The sequence below is a fragment of the Strongylocentrotus purpuratus genome, unplaced genomic scaffold (assembly GCF_000002235.5).
Source record: "Strongylocentrotus purpuratus isolate Spur 01 unplaced genomic scaffold, Spur_5.0 spur5_scaffold_15, whole genome shotgun sequence".
Classification (NCBI taxonomy): Eukaryota; Metazoa; Echinodermata; class Echinoidea; order Camarodonta; family Strongylocentrotidae; genus Strongylocentrotus; species Strongylocentrotus purpuratus.
Genome location: NW_022145600.1, coordinates 26318657 through 26333738, shown reverse-complemented (window position 1 = coordinate 26333738; position 15082 = coordinate 26318657). Strand labels below are relative to the sequence as shown.

Below are 15082 nucleotides of genomic sequence, written 5' to 3'. Positions count from 1 at the left end.
TATGTAGTGAATTGCTTGGCAGATGTGACCAGTTAAACTTAAACTTAAACTTATAGGTTGTCTGAAGTCGTTAGTTACAAAGTTCATTCAAGAATGTAGCCTGAATGTACATGGATGTGACACTTTCAAGATTTTGTATTTCTTCATCGTCATTCTTATATGGATCTACCATTCGTGCTTGAGTTCAGTAAAAGAACTGGAATGATTGTCGTAGGAAGAAAGAAATGTATATGTGGCAATATAAAAAAGATAAATGTCATAAAAGACATGATTGTGATTATGGTGATCAAATCTTGATGTAGTACAAAGCCTTTCTAAAGGAACCCATCCATCAACTGCTTTCACTTAACTGTAACATCATGCAAGATGTTTATGTTTCAAGCTGATACCAACCCATAAATCTTATTGAATGTATCTGCCACGAGATCTATCTTCTGCCATTCTCAGGCCATAGAAAGAAAGCCACTGGTTATAAAGCTCTCTGAGCCTGCGAGCTCGCTGCGTAATCCATCATACGCCATACCGGTCTTCTCTTTTTACCCCAGAGCGTTTGGCTAGTACCTCTAGTGTTCCATCGATGATCCTTTTTCACTTAGGGGGAGATGTGGAAGTGTGATCTAGTACGCCAGCCTTTGTAGGGGAAGGAAGAAATGATGAATCTGTGTTCTGTTGTGAATTGATAAATTTTGTCTTGATCTTATCATCGGCTGGGCAATATATCAGGATTTGGTCTGTCCCCGTGCAAATCCGATGTATAGCCTCACTTCCATGCCCAGTATCTTTTGAAATTTTCCTTATGAATTATTATTTTCTATCCAAGACATTTTTATCTTTAATTGTCAAGCGCTGTAGCAGCTACCAAGACTGAGATTTGAAACTATATTTGGTAGGCTTGACTCAATAGGATGTCCTATTTTGATATTGACACATCCTCTAACTATATAGGTTATACTGGGAATATACTGAGTTATACTGAGCCTTGAAACTGAGCTACTTAGGCCAGACTGGTCTCAAACTGATTGTACACCCTCCACTTACAGCACTGACATGATGAACAAAATCTGAAGTATTTTAATTTTCTTTAAAATATTTTTTCTCTTTTATCTTTCAGAGACCTGAGTTATAACCAGCTGGTGAAAATTGACCGAAAGGTATTCCGTGGAGCTTCATTACTCAGGGACTTGTAAGTATAACGATTAGTTTACTCAATTCAATTTGAAAATGAAACAAAAGGAATGAGAAGAAATGAGATACAGATGGAGAAGCAAAAGGTACATGTTCGAAAGATATCATTTATGAAAACTAAAATGTTCAATTAACATTTATAGGACAGAGGAGTGACAAAGATGTCAAATTAGTACATGTAATATGATATTTTTAACATGCTAGATGTCATCTCTCCCCTTTTGTCCCTCCTCTTTCTCACTTTTTCTCTTCTTCCTCTTTCTTTCTCTTCTTTTTCTTTCCTTTCTCTCTTTCTCAACTATGCAAAGCCCCCCCTTTCTCTGGCTTCTTTTCTGTTTTGCAAGGCTAACCAAAATGCATTCACCAACTGTGGAATAGTGAAAGAGAAAATGTTACCTCCCAAATCCAATAAAATGTTACTTTCCCCTGCCTCAAATAGATCAAAATACAATTCAGCCTCTTCGAAGAGATTTAAAAGAGGGGCTTATGTACATTAGCACATAAGCATACATAATTAAGCAGTATTGATGCCATTATTGGCGGGACCTACCCTGTAATTACCTTCTAAATATTGATATTCTGCTACTACCCTTATCTTGCATACAATGTGATTAAAAGGTTTAGGATTTACCGGTGCTTGATATTTTACAATAAGGAGGGCTCAGTTCCACCAGCATACATACCAAACAATGGGAAGACATAGCAATTAGTATGATATACTTGCGTCATGCAAATTTGCGATTCATGTAAGGTTGCAAAGAGGTACCTAGGAAAGATATCTTAGCATTCCAAGGACATTCTTAAATAGATTTTCATCACTGCATGTCTGTGTGGTCATTCCCGGCTGAAGTCATATGATTCCATGATTGATATGAAAGGGGACCAGTCGCTCAAAATATCTGTCCCTGAATTCTGGGGTTTGTCAGTATGTAAATTTCAAAGAATTATCTTTAAATATTACTTCTTTAAAGAGGTATTTTGATGACTAGTTCCTTTTAAATATATTAAGGCCCCTGTCATGGCATCTTCAAATCAAGGTTTCCGTGGAAGTTACCATTAATATGGCAACATTTACATCAATGGTAGGTTTTATACAACAGGGCCCTCACTGAAGTTTTAACCTCCTTCCCATTAATTCATGATAATGGGTTAATTAATCTCAATCAGGATTAATGGAATAAACATTTCAAAGAATGTATCAGCAGTATGTTTGACATTATTCAAGATTAATTGAACTCTGCACTTTGAGTAGTCCAGATTACCTACGACTTTTGTGAGCGGAAGACCATTTATGTCACATTTCTCTTTCAAACATAACAAATAATTTTATAAAAGATTACCTCCTATTTATCACAACTATGTAAATGTTGATCCCTTGAAAGCAAATTAATCATACTCTTGAATAGAAGAAAAGTTACTTTTGTTATCATCACTGTAAGAAACTATTATGTTTTAATCTGATGGGAGTTCCCAGATATATGCTTTACAAACCTTTCTACATTTTGTTTCCGTTTGTTTTGTTTGATTTATGTCCATAATCGAGCTACACAGTTTCTTGTAGAGAGACAGGAACAAAGGAAAATAGACACAATAGAATGACTTGAAATAGGGGATATACAGAAAAAGGGTGAGAGTGGGAGGTGGGGGGGGGGGGGGGAATTGAGAGAGGGAGAATAAAAAGGAAGGAGAGCGATTTATCATAGAAAGAATGAGAGAGATATATATGTAACCCCAACTTATGTCAACGCCATGCCCATACACCATTAGTTTAAAGTCTTCCTTGATCTCAAAAATATGAATTTTAAACAAAAATTTAGAATAAATTAAGTGGGAAAATGATATGATGTATATTTTTTTCTTTAAAAATAAAAATGAACTGTGCATGATAATACCTTTATGATGTAATAGTCCTTTGTATTTTTGCTATGTAGTTTAATGTTTTCAATAATTTTTTCATTAGAATGATGCCATGGTTGTATCAATCGCAATGTCAATTGTCAATTAACAACTGTCTAAGATGATGATTATTGAGAAATCATTTTATTAATCCACTTTTGTTTACTCTCTTCTCCAGGCGGTTACACAACAATCAAATCCTCTGCATTATGAGTGGCTCCTTCAGACCTCTCAAGCTCATTGAAACTCTGTAAGTATCCAATGATATTAACCCTTTACCTACAGATAATGGGTGGCTACTGTATTAAGCATATGGGAATGAATGCATTCGGTAATCAAGGGGTTAATATTAAACCCATTCTCCCAAAAGACAACCTGTATCTGAGCTTCATCATCTCCCCATAGTATGTAACCTACATGTGTACATTACGGTATTGCCATGTATATACCAACACCATCAGACTTTGAGGAACATTCCAACACTATAGTGAGTCACTGCTCATGCTGTTTCTACTTTGTAATCATGGTAATTGTTTCATTATCCTAATGGGCTGGCGATTATACCAAGCTCTTAAATAACCTTCTCCCAAATACACATTGCACATAATCACCAAACATAACAGAAGGGGAATGTACACATATCCATGTTCACTCCAATTCATTGGACTGCATTATCTTGGAATCCACCACTCTCACACATTGCATCAACCCCTCACCAGAGTATAGATTTCAAAATTGTTTATTTGTGCGACATTCACATGAATAAGAAGTGATTGATGGTTAGGCAAAATGTCAATCGCTTGAATGTTATGATTTTGATTACTTGTATTTGTAAAGCATAATGCTATGATAATGTTCATCATTTTTTGGCCTTTAAGAACTGAAAATGGTGAGATGGATTATGATTGGGGAGTGCGCTTTTAACACTTATTTATTCATTTCCAGTTTTATTAAAATAAATAAATAAATAATGATTGGGGAGTGCGCTTTTAACACTTATTTATTCATTTCCAGTTTTATTAAAATAAATAAATAAATAAATAAATAAATAAATAAATAAATAAATAAATGTATGCTTGGGAACTGAAACATGTTCAAAAGAATGAGCTGAAAGTGATATCTTGCTGTAAAAATGCAGGATGATTTTTCTGAAAATGTTTTCAGTTGATTTTAAAGATTCCATTAAGATGTTTCTTTCACACTAAACACAATCACAAACAATTTCAAGTAATCAACCTGTGACAATTTTGATAGGTGTGTGAACATCACCTATTTCGATGTGTGAACATAACAATGACGTTATGTAATACGATCATGATGATGTAGGTAATACAATATGGCAATGAAATAACTCTGAAGTTATTTCTTTTAAAGTTTTTACAATCTTGTCCCCAGTTCTCCGTTACTTTTTCCAAATGAACATTTCAAAGCTATGGGAACATACCTTTCAAAGCTGTGGGAACACACCTTCCTCAGTTCCACCCCCGAATATGATCCATATCTCATTGAAACGACCCGGGAATGATGGGAGAAACCCCATTGTTTATTGACGGAAATCAATTGATTAGAGTGGAAGGATAGGGATGTAATTAAGGCAGTGTTATAATGATATTTCACAAAGGACATATTGACTCCCATATTGATTTAAAAGAGCGAGCTCTTAACTTAATGGTAATTCAATTTCGAGACTGTCGTTGTGCAAACAATAATTGTAATATAGCAAATTAAAGGAATAGGATGTTCACATTTGAAATTTCACATGTAGTGTATGTACATGTATTGCATTAAAAACTTAATTGAATGAAGAACTTTGCTTCAAGCAAGACACAATTTAGACAAGATCAGTAGTACGTGGTCCTAGTTGATGATAGTAGAAATTCTAATTGCATTTGGTTGTTACTGCTGTATCAAAAAGTTGCAGTTGTAATGTCCTTTCCTTAACCATTGAATTTTACTGTATAATAAAAGAGTAGGAAATGGAGCTACTTTGTTAAATATCCGAGTGCATAATGGTCATAAGATTGAAATTTCTTTTTTTTTAAATTATATCTTTGTCCATTTCCCAGTTTACCTATTCCGTTGTGTACCCAGTGTATACTTAGAGGCATATGCTTCAAAGTGCATTTTAGTTTTGGAATACAACCTTTTGAATTACTGCATTGCAACACTCCTACTTTGTTCATATCCATTAAATAAAAATGAAGACTTGAATAATTGAGAAGGGACAGGGTGTGTTTGCTGTTTTTTTATTTTCATGATGCGTAAAATTTTGTCCCGTGTTTAATGGTATCATCATCTTCATTTCAATTAAAATGCTAATTCTGGATAAGATGGGAATATGGTCCAGTGAATATATCCGCTAGAAGGCTCCCGGTCTATCCTTTTAACCTTCAAGGAGACAAATTTCAATAAGTTCATTACGAGGGCACGGTCTAATTTGTGCGAGTTATCTCATTCATCGACTTACGAGTCTGTCTAGCTCTCTCTCCGTGGAAGGTAATCGATAGGTCAGAGAGTTCTGGGATATGAGAGCTGACAGAAACATGGATAATTGGTTCCATCGGTGACCTGTCTGAAGGATAGATCAATTCATGATCATTGTTTCACAAAAATGATTAAAGCAGTTTACTAGAAATATGAAATTTTAATTTATTGACAAAGCATGTTTTTTCTTGTCATTTTACCATTGATGTACATGGTATTATACCAGTATGTGACAAACTTTACCCCAAAAATGTTCTTGAAATAAAAAACGTTGATAAAAATAGATTTCTAGATTTTTCTAAGGTTTAAACTCTCCTTTAATAATAAAACAAAGAATCCAATTGAAAATGGTGCAATAATCCCTTTTTCTTAAAGAGGAACCATTAATCTTAAGTTTTCGCAGAGGGTTTTGCAATGGTTTTTGCAATGGTGATGATGATGTTATTTTCTTCAAAATATTTTGAAAAGCAATACAAGGAAATGCATACTCGCACAAGAATTCATCATGTTTCTGTCTCAATTTTTGTTTCTTAGATATCTGAATGACAACAATTTGACAACGCTCAGCAGTAGCAGCTTCACACATATGAGTTTCCTCAAACAACTGTAAGTTGATTATTATTATTTTTTAAAATTTGCTTATATACTTAAAAAGTATATGATCATTATAAAGAACAAAAATATGTATATGTTTCAGGTTATGACTTATGAAAATGGTTTACAGTATTTTGAAATCTGTTTGAATTTTTATGAAATGAATATATGCTTTTATACTGGTATTAAAAAAAAAAGAGTCTTCCAAACTTCTTTTGTAAATTTTAAAGAGTTGAAAATATTGATTGTCATTCTAGCTATCCTTTAATCAAGTAGTTATAAAAGCTGACAATTATTTAGTGGTGATATTATTAGAATTTGAAGCTTGTCCTACCTGAATGGTAAGAATCTGATATATTGAGAAGAAGTGAGATTGAGTGAAGAGATAGTTTACTTCTGTAGTGTCTTGTTTTCACTTTTTGCTGTGTCAGAAAAGAAAAATATATATATTCAGCATCACTGTTTGATGGGAAATTTGAAAGATATGGCATGCTTTTCATTCGTTTGAGATGTATCACTGTACTCCGTGAAATACGATTTGATACATGTTGTATGCACTGATCTAATTCAGATTGTAGAATTAATGGATATGTGTTTGAGGTGTCTTATTCACTTACAATATCATGACATATGATTTGATGTTGTATGCTCTGAAGTCTGAACTAATTCAAGCGGTAGATTTAATGGAAATGTGTTTGGGGTGTCGTATTCACTTACAATATCAGCATTGAAGTGTGAACAATGATTTTATACTGAAAGGTTTCTTCTGCAAATCTCTTTTCATGAAAATATACCTCCTCAAACGTCTTGTCTGTTTTCTAAGCATGTGATGGGTAACCACTATTTGTGTTGGGTAATTTAAGCATCTCTCGGATACATACATCAACGTCTTCTCTTGCAGATCAATCTATATTTGTTTCCATTAAGGCTGTTGTCATGTTTGACTTAAATTTGAGAACATGATCTGTTTCACGTTCAATATTATTTGAGGAGAGGAAGATTTGGACACGCTATGTTTGATGTTTCAAAATTATGACACTTTCTAAATCAATCTATACATGTATTTGTTTCCATTGAGCCTGATGTCTTGTTAGAGAACAGGATGTTTCATGTTTAATATTTATCTAGGAGAGGTAGATTTGGACAAATATGTTTGATGTTTCAAAATTATGACACTTTCTAAATCAATCTATATTTGTTTCCATCAAGGCTGATGTCATGTTCGACTTAACTTAGAGAATATGATTCTGTTTCATTTTCAATATTTATCGAGGAAAGGAAGATTTGGACATGCTATGTTTGATGTTTCAAACCTATGACACTTTCCGAATGTTGATGGGAGATAAAATTGAACCTCAAATGGGAAATGGAAATGGATGATAAACAATATTGATTTTTATGTCGAAACGTGTCAAAATGCAAATTACATTTACAGAATAATGGTAGTTATGAATTTCAGTCAAGGTAGGAAATAAGTGAAAGTATTAACAAAAAAGTTTGAATGTAATTTTATATTGAACTACTTTGAGGAGAGTTTTGACAATGTTTTGAATCACAGTGAGTTAGAATACAACATGATTCTCCGAAATCATGTAAGTTTAGATACAAGTACTTTTGCATTTGATACATTTATGGTAATGCATGTGTAGTGATTTAGGTTTAGAAAACTTAGATGCACCGAGAAAAATAAACTTTCCATCAAAAATCAATGGCCATGATCAACACTGCGTACTACCGTTAAGGCCATAAGAATCTAATTTAGAATGTCATATCAGTTCTTGCATGTAGTGAGATAGTAATTCTCATTTCGACTTTTTTGTAAGCACTCTTCTACAAAATAAAAAGAAAAGGAAATAGATACAAAGACCTATGATGTTTACAATGTAGCTAAGAAAAGATCAAGGGAATAAATAAAATTTCAATGCCACCTCCGACTCTGATGGGGATTTTTAGTTGTCTTGTTCAGTTTTGACGTCACCGAAACCATATCCTAATTGGACGGGGACGAAGGGGTTAGGAGAAGTGATGAAAACGAGTCGGTGAATGAAGTCACATGATAGTCCTGTTGAAAATTGCTCCATGCGATAGTAGGATAGATACCTGTTCAGACAAAACACTATTAGCTTGGTCACGGTCACCGACCTTTGATTGCGGTGTAACACCCTGATGACTGAAGTGGAGAATACCGTACTTGTTTTAAATGCATGGGAAAAACGTGTAGCAACTGATCAGTAAAGACATTCATCTGATAAGTGCGTGCTCAAGACGGAGAAAATTGTATTTTTCATTTCACCAGTTGGAAACAAAAGTCTTAATGGAAACTATAGTAATCTCTATAGGATGAACAGTCTTGCTGAATTAAAAAATAAACAGCATGGAAAACAGTGCACACAATTTTGGAATTGTTTTGTCAGATAAAGGAAGCAATGATTTTTTAAATGTGCATACATTGTGTGCGGGTAAGCCTGAATCCAATGACCGGGGTAATAATATACTTATCTGTAAAGCGCTTTGAGAGGGCCTCCGGTCCTGAAAAGTGCTATATAAGAACGAGCTATTATTATTATTATTAAGGAGGACTTGGATTAATGTATTCTAAGATCTAAATGACATAAAGCTAAAACATGTGGGAAAATTGGCTAAAATGATTATTGAATACATATATTTCCAGGTTTATTCAAAATTGTGTTGATTTGTCTTCACTTAAAAATGAAGGAGAAAGAATTAAAAGAGGGAATAGACTTTATATTTGAGGTGGCTAAATCATGAGTTCAAACTCACTAGAAATAGAATGAAAACAAGAACTGAAACTGGATTTTTGTGTATTCAGTTTGTTATGAGCATGAGGACAAAGTATGCTACCATCAGTCTATGTTACCTTTTGACTTGGGTAGTATTTAATCAATGGGATACAATTTAATTTTTGTATACCACATATAGCATGTATTTGTTCATAGAATCTAGCCCAAGTTACATTCAGCTTCTTTAATATTCAATAGGTTAAGTTGATGCTGTGGTCAGCAAAGTTTTGATAATTTTCACTTTTAAATCTCAAACTTGTTTTTGTCTACTTCAGGAGACTTTCCAAGAATCCATTGGCTTGTGACTGTCATCTGAGTTGGCTGGCTCTCTGGTTAAGACCCCACATCCATCTTGGTCTCTTCACCACCTGCGAGACCCCTCGACAGCTTCACGGACTCAAGGTGGCTGAACTACAAACAAGTGACTTCAGATGTACAGGTAAGATTGATAATAATACTGATGATGACGGTGATGATGTTGTTGATGATGATGATGCTGATGATTATAATGACAGGTTGGCTTGCTCTTTTGTTTAAGACCTCACATCCATTTTTGTCTATCTACCACCAGCCTCAAGTTCATGGAATCAGGGGCCCCCATATGGCGCATACATGAACCCCACTCTTAATTTTGTTTGAGGCCTAAAAAGTTTAAATCATAACTATGATCTTTAATGAAAACAAACAAAAACATTTCAAATCAATTGCTTATTAACCATAAGGCCTAAAAATAAAAGACGTTGTATTGCCCTTTAGGTGCCAAATCATGGGTCGGTTGGTCGGAAATCTTTTTTAAAATTTAAATACTTAATTTTTTGGGGGTAGTCCCTCTTTTTTGCTCATATTTCTCAGTTTTAAATGCTTTATTACATATTTTTGTATTCATTAAACATTTTTTTTTTAAACGTTAAACAAAAAAAAAACAAAAAAAAGCTGACCATAGATTTCAAGATTTTGGAGGTCGGTAGCAAAGGGCAATACAACATCTTTTTTTTTAGGCCTAAGATGAGTTCCTTTTCACCTATGAAATTGTTGCATTAAACTGGAAAGCCAAGTATTACTAGTATTTGTCTGCATGTAGCGATAAGTAGGATAATTTGAAAACAGACTCTACGGTGTATATCATCACCTGTTTGTGACGAGGTTCAAAGTGACAAAATTAGAAAGCTTCACCCTAAATCGCTATTGGCAATTACCACGCCTGCTCTGCTGTCTGTGGCCTAGCAGGGCTTAAGCATGAATATTTCAAAAGCTATCTTGCTGATGACTGATGACCAATTCTAACCTTGAAATCGTTCCAACTTGACTCCTGCCAGAGAGAGAGAGAGAGAGAAAGAAAACTGGCTCCGAAATTCCCAACAAAAGCTATGATTCATATATCATCGTCTCCCATGAAATGATATCAGAGGAATTTCAGAATTTGGTGTCACTTGGCCCCAGCTATTGGGAATTCATGACTAAAGTATAATGCAAGGAAGAAATACAGCCCATTTCCGCTTGCATGGCGGTGCTCAGTTGTCATGGTTACTGAGTTTGGCTGGGGCAGAGCTGAAGAGGAGTTCTAAGTGATATGTGTGTGTTTAGGAGCAGCTGTGGATGGGAAGGGCTGAGGGGCACTTTTAGACAGAGGAGTTCTACATGTAGCAGGAGTGTAGAGAACCTTTGGACTGGTGTCTCAAAATAAGTGCAATAGCTTATATAGATCCCCCTCAAACCCACCCTCTCCCTCTCCCACTCCTGCTCCCACCCTCTCGCTCTGTCTCCTTTTGTACTTGGAAATATCTACTTGAAAAACACTCTTTAGTATTCTCATCCATTTTCTCATCATTTCTTGTTCTTTCTCTCCTACCTTTTCATTTCCTTTCTGAATATTTCTTATTTCAACCTCTTTTCATTTTGTGCCCCAACTCTCTCCTCTCCTTCTCTTTTTCTTTTCATGCAAATTGTGTCTTCATTTTCCCTTTTTTAAAAGTAATTTTTCATTTTCTCATTTTTTAAAGACATCAGTCCATGTCATGAAAGTCCTTTTCTGTGTCTTTTTTCTCTCACCATGGCTCATAAAATCTCTATATTCTTGCTTTATTAGTTGATGAGTAAGAGTCATAATAATTTAATTGCCATGCTTTTTTAATGTGTGTGTGAGAGACAAGATCCAGGTGATGCAGGCTTTATCATGTATAAAGCATACTAATGCACAAAATACAATTTCTTACCATTTTGAGTTGTGTATGTGTTATCTCTTTTATTTTCTTTATTTTTTAATGGGGTTTGGGGGGGGGGAGCTAGGGTAGTTGGATGCAGTCATCATTTACCTATCCCTATAGAGGTTCTACTGCATGTTCCTATGTGACAATTGCTCCCCAGTCATTTTCCTACAGCAACCAAAGTCCACAGTTACACCCATGACCAAACATTATACCTAACACTAACCCTATATCTTTGATGAAATAAAGATGGAACAAATTTTGGGTCAACTTCTATATAAAGAAGGGTTAAAAGTTTGCTTAGGGCCAACTCCAGTCTCAGCATCTGGAAAAAGATACATGTGCACTTTGTAGATCTAGTGCACCATAATTCACTTCAACACTCGGTAGTGAGACGTTAATTGTCATATCACTTTATTGAATGATTTACACATCTTGTGGGCCTCACACCAGTGATTCAAAAGTGGAATGATGGAAGCTTCAACGATTTTAAAAACATCTGTGAGTTCAGGCAGCAATGAGAGAATTTGTATCCAGCAAGTTCACTAAAAATTTGAACTTATGTAAACATTGTAGATTGCCTTGCTTCTAAAAGTGTTGTCTTGCTAGGGATGAGGACCTTTTTGTGTTGATAGTTTTAAAAAAGTGCTGTAAATTTTGGTAATGAAATAAATGTTTCGATGAGGAGGATATTGCAAGCCCAGTCTATTGAAAGATATTGTTTTTTTCTCAAAACTTTTGCACTAAATATCACTAAAAATGTTATGTTTGACTTGTAAGTATGAATACGAAATATTCATTAGAGGTCAACCTGGAGTTAACTTTGATGTGCACCCAAATGTCTACTCACATATTGCTAAAATTACAAACGTGTCTTTAATATTTTAACTTGCAAGATATCTTTACAGAAATGATATCTTAAGCTGATATTTTGAACATTAAAATGAATCTCAAACATACAGTGTAAAATTTGTTTCGATGATCAATGCCCTTTAATATAGCGATGATCTTGGGAGGAAGTCCATATATAAGTGACTGCAGTTTTATTGGTTTGGGTTATTGTAAATCTAGCAGATTATTGTTACAAGTCATTACATGTGATTGAAAACAGAGACCACTTTTATTGCCTCCTAAGGTCTCATGTGGAATATAAAAGTTTATAGAATCGGCCTTTTGAGATATCTTACAGTCTTTCATATAAGTTTAGTCACAGCTGAATCACATATAAGATTTAATGCCAGGGCTAATTGTATACACAAGTGTTGAAAAGTGCTAAAATATTAATTTCTTAATCATAGACCCCTGTTCACATGGCCGTGCGCTGGCCTTGCTCAGATTTGTGGAGCCTGCACATATATTATACATGAAGATATCTTCATAGAACATAAGGTCTAAAATCAAAACATTCATTGTAAAACATACTTGTATAGGATAAGGGTAAGAAAAAAAGGGAAATGAAAATATATGTTTCATAAAAGTAAAACAGGTTCGTCACAAAATGTTCAATATCGCATTTGAATGATACATTTGTACAGGAGTAGGGTGAAGAAAAAAAAAGAAAAAGAAAAAAAAAATGATATTGTTGTTGTTGTTGTTTATTTGTGAATATTTAGGTAAAAAGGTAAAAACATGATAGCAATTCAAAACCCTATTGTATGTTCCATAAAAATCATGTTTAGATTATGTATTACACATGTCAATTGTCATGTTCACACATTTCAATAGGTGACGCACAAAGCTATTAAAATTGCCTTAGGTTGATATAGAATAGGTTTGACCCAAGCTTTTGAACCAATCTTGTTTTTTTGTTTTTTTAAATACATAAAATACTTGATGTTGGAATCTAATCTTTTCAAACACCTCTCAAAAATATAATATGAGCCTAAGAGCCGCTCCTCTTTATCCCTTTCACCTGCGTTTATAATCCGACACCATCTTTGACACCTTGTGTGTATACCTGTCAAAATGTTGCCAATTTGCCATCACTGACGTGATTGATGGACGGTTTCACTTTCTTATTATCATCATAAAAAAAGGTAAAATGAAAAAAATGAATGAAACATGGTTTTGAGGTGGCTATTAAGTGCCAAACTTATTGTTTTGTTGCTATCAAAATAGAGATTGTTTCTACTGGAGGTATTTTTACAACATGGAAATGTCTGTTGAACGCCCAAATTAGCACTCTTACAATGATGATAGAATTAAAAGTGAGGGGGTTTACTAAGATGAAGTATTAGAATTGGCATAACTTTTCACTTCCACATTCTATTTTCAATTCCCCAAAGGGATTTTTTTTACAAAAACAGAAAAGATATGTTTCCCTGATTATTCAAGGATAGAAAGTAGATAGATGATCATATAAGATATTGTTATAACATGTTTTCAGTTATTAAAAATCGGTTACTTTTATTTTGTCCTTTCCTGTAGTTATTCCTTTATCATCATCTTTGTAGCTCAGTAAAAAATAATTATACAATAACTTCATTAAGTTTTGCATAAAAGTAATGAGAGTAGGCTAGACTGGTCTTAGCTCGATCCTGTAGTTCTACCTATGTCAGCATCTCTTTAGTGGAGTAAAGTCGAAATCCCAGTGTATTCAGCATACCTACCTGTCAGACCCGGCCATCTAAAGCAAGCAGGCACTTGGCACTCAATCTCCACCAATCACTTTCCCCTCTCCACCATCACCCCTCTTGCTCCCCGGAAAGCTCCGTTCCCTCGGCTCCGCCCTGTACCCTCCCGTACCAACCGGGTGTGGTGCGCAGCCCCTCCCGCCTGTAAGCTACCATCTCTTTTAAGTTTTGATCTCCAGCAAAGGTTGGGACTGAATAAGGGGAGTGGGCGTAGGGGATGGTATAGACCATTTGGACTCTAATCACATGACTGAAATGTTGGTGATATGACAGGCAAGACATTTGTATTAATTGAACAAATTTCTGTTTTAATTCTGTAATTTAACATATGGAAATTTTAGAAACTGGACCACTCACTAAATTCTTGAGAACTACAGGCATATGGAGAAAAATTCTGTCTTGATAATATGTCTGTTAATGATACATTTTTTTGTTTGTAGATACCTCATGAATGGATGTTTGCGATTTAAGGTCTACACATTTAGAGTAGGGGTAGTGGGTTCAACCCTAAGCATCCCTTGTGTTTTGTAGAAGAAGAGGGGTTCAGGGCGAGTTAACCCAATCTACCCTCCGTTGAGGTCTGTAATTTGGGGGTAAATCTTGGAGTTTGGGGTAGTGGGTATACACCCCTAAGGATCCCTTTTTTTGTTAAGAGTAGAGAGGGGGTCAGGGCGAGTTAACCCACTCTACCCTCCGTTGAGGTCTGTAATTTGGGGGTAAATCTTGGAGTTGGGGTAGTGGGTATACACCCCTAAGGATCCCTTTTTTTTGTTAAGAGTAGAGAGGGGGTCAGGGCAGGTTAACCCTCTCTACCCTCCCCATGCACGCCTCCAGCGGGTCTCATCTGGAGCGCACCTGGCTTGATGAGGCTGACAAGCCCTGCTAGTCTGGATGCAGAGACTCTCTCAATGCCTGCATCACCTTGATTCCGGTCTAGATGCAGAGACAGAAGGCCTGTCCTCATCAGACTGAAGTTGCAAAATAACCTGCTATTTTCAGACTCTGGATATTTTCCTGGAGCTCAAAATTACGTTCTCACCAGACCGATACGCTCATCACAAACTAGCTTGGATGGGTGCAAATTAGCCCGCTATTTCCTAAATAGCGGGCTATTTTGGAAACAAGACCAATATTTCTTGGGATACTTTCTTGACCAAATAACCCGCTTATTGCAACTGCGGGATGATAAAGACGCAAAAAAGCTGGCCAATTTGAGATTGGGCTAGTTAAAATTTTGCAACTTTGGTCTGATTAGGACAGGCAAATACATACTTTATCTGCAAGG

The 15082-nt window shown here is 35.2% G+C and overlaps 1 protein-coding gene across 2 annotated transcripts in view; it reads left to right on the top strand.

Annotated features, from left to right (window-relative positions):
- Positions 1–1115: 1115 nt before the first annotated feature.
- LOC105442316 (slit homolog 1 protein) overlaps positions 1116–15082 on the top strand; it is an 84628-nt gene continuing 70661 nt past the window's right edge. For both annotated transcript variants that reach the window (XM_030985913.1, XM_030985912.1), the window contains exons 1-4: positions 1116–1183; positions 3260–3331; positions 6100–6171; positions 9236–9399. In XM_030985913.1, the coding sequence (XP_030841773.1) occupies positions 3291–3331; positions 6100–6171; positions 9236–9399 (277 nt within the window). In that variant the 5' untranslated portion in view covers positions 1116–1183; positions 3260–3290. The remainder of the gene's footprint in view (positions 1184–3259; positions 3332–6099; positions 6172–9235; positions 9400–15082) is intronic.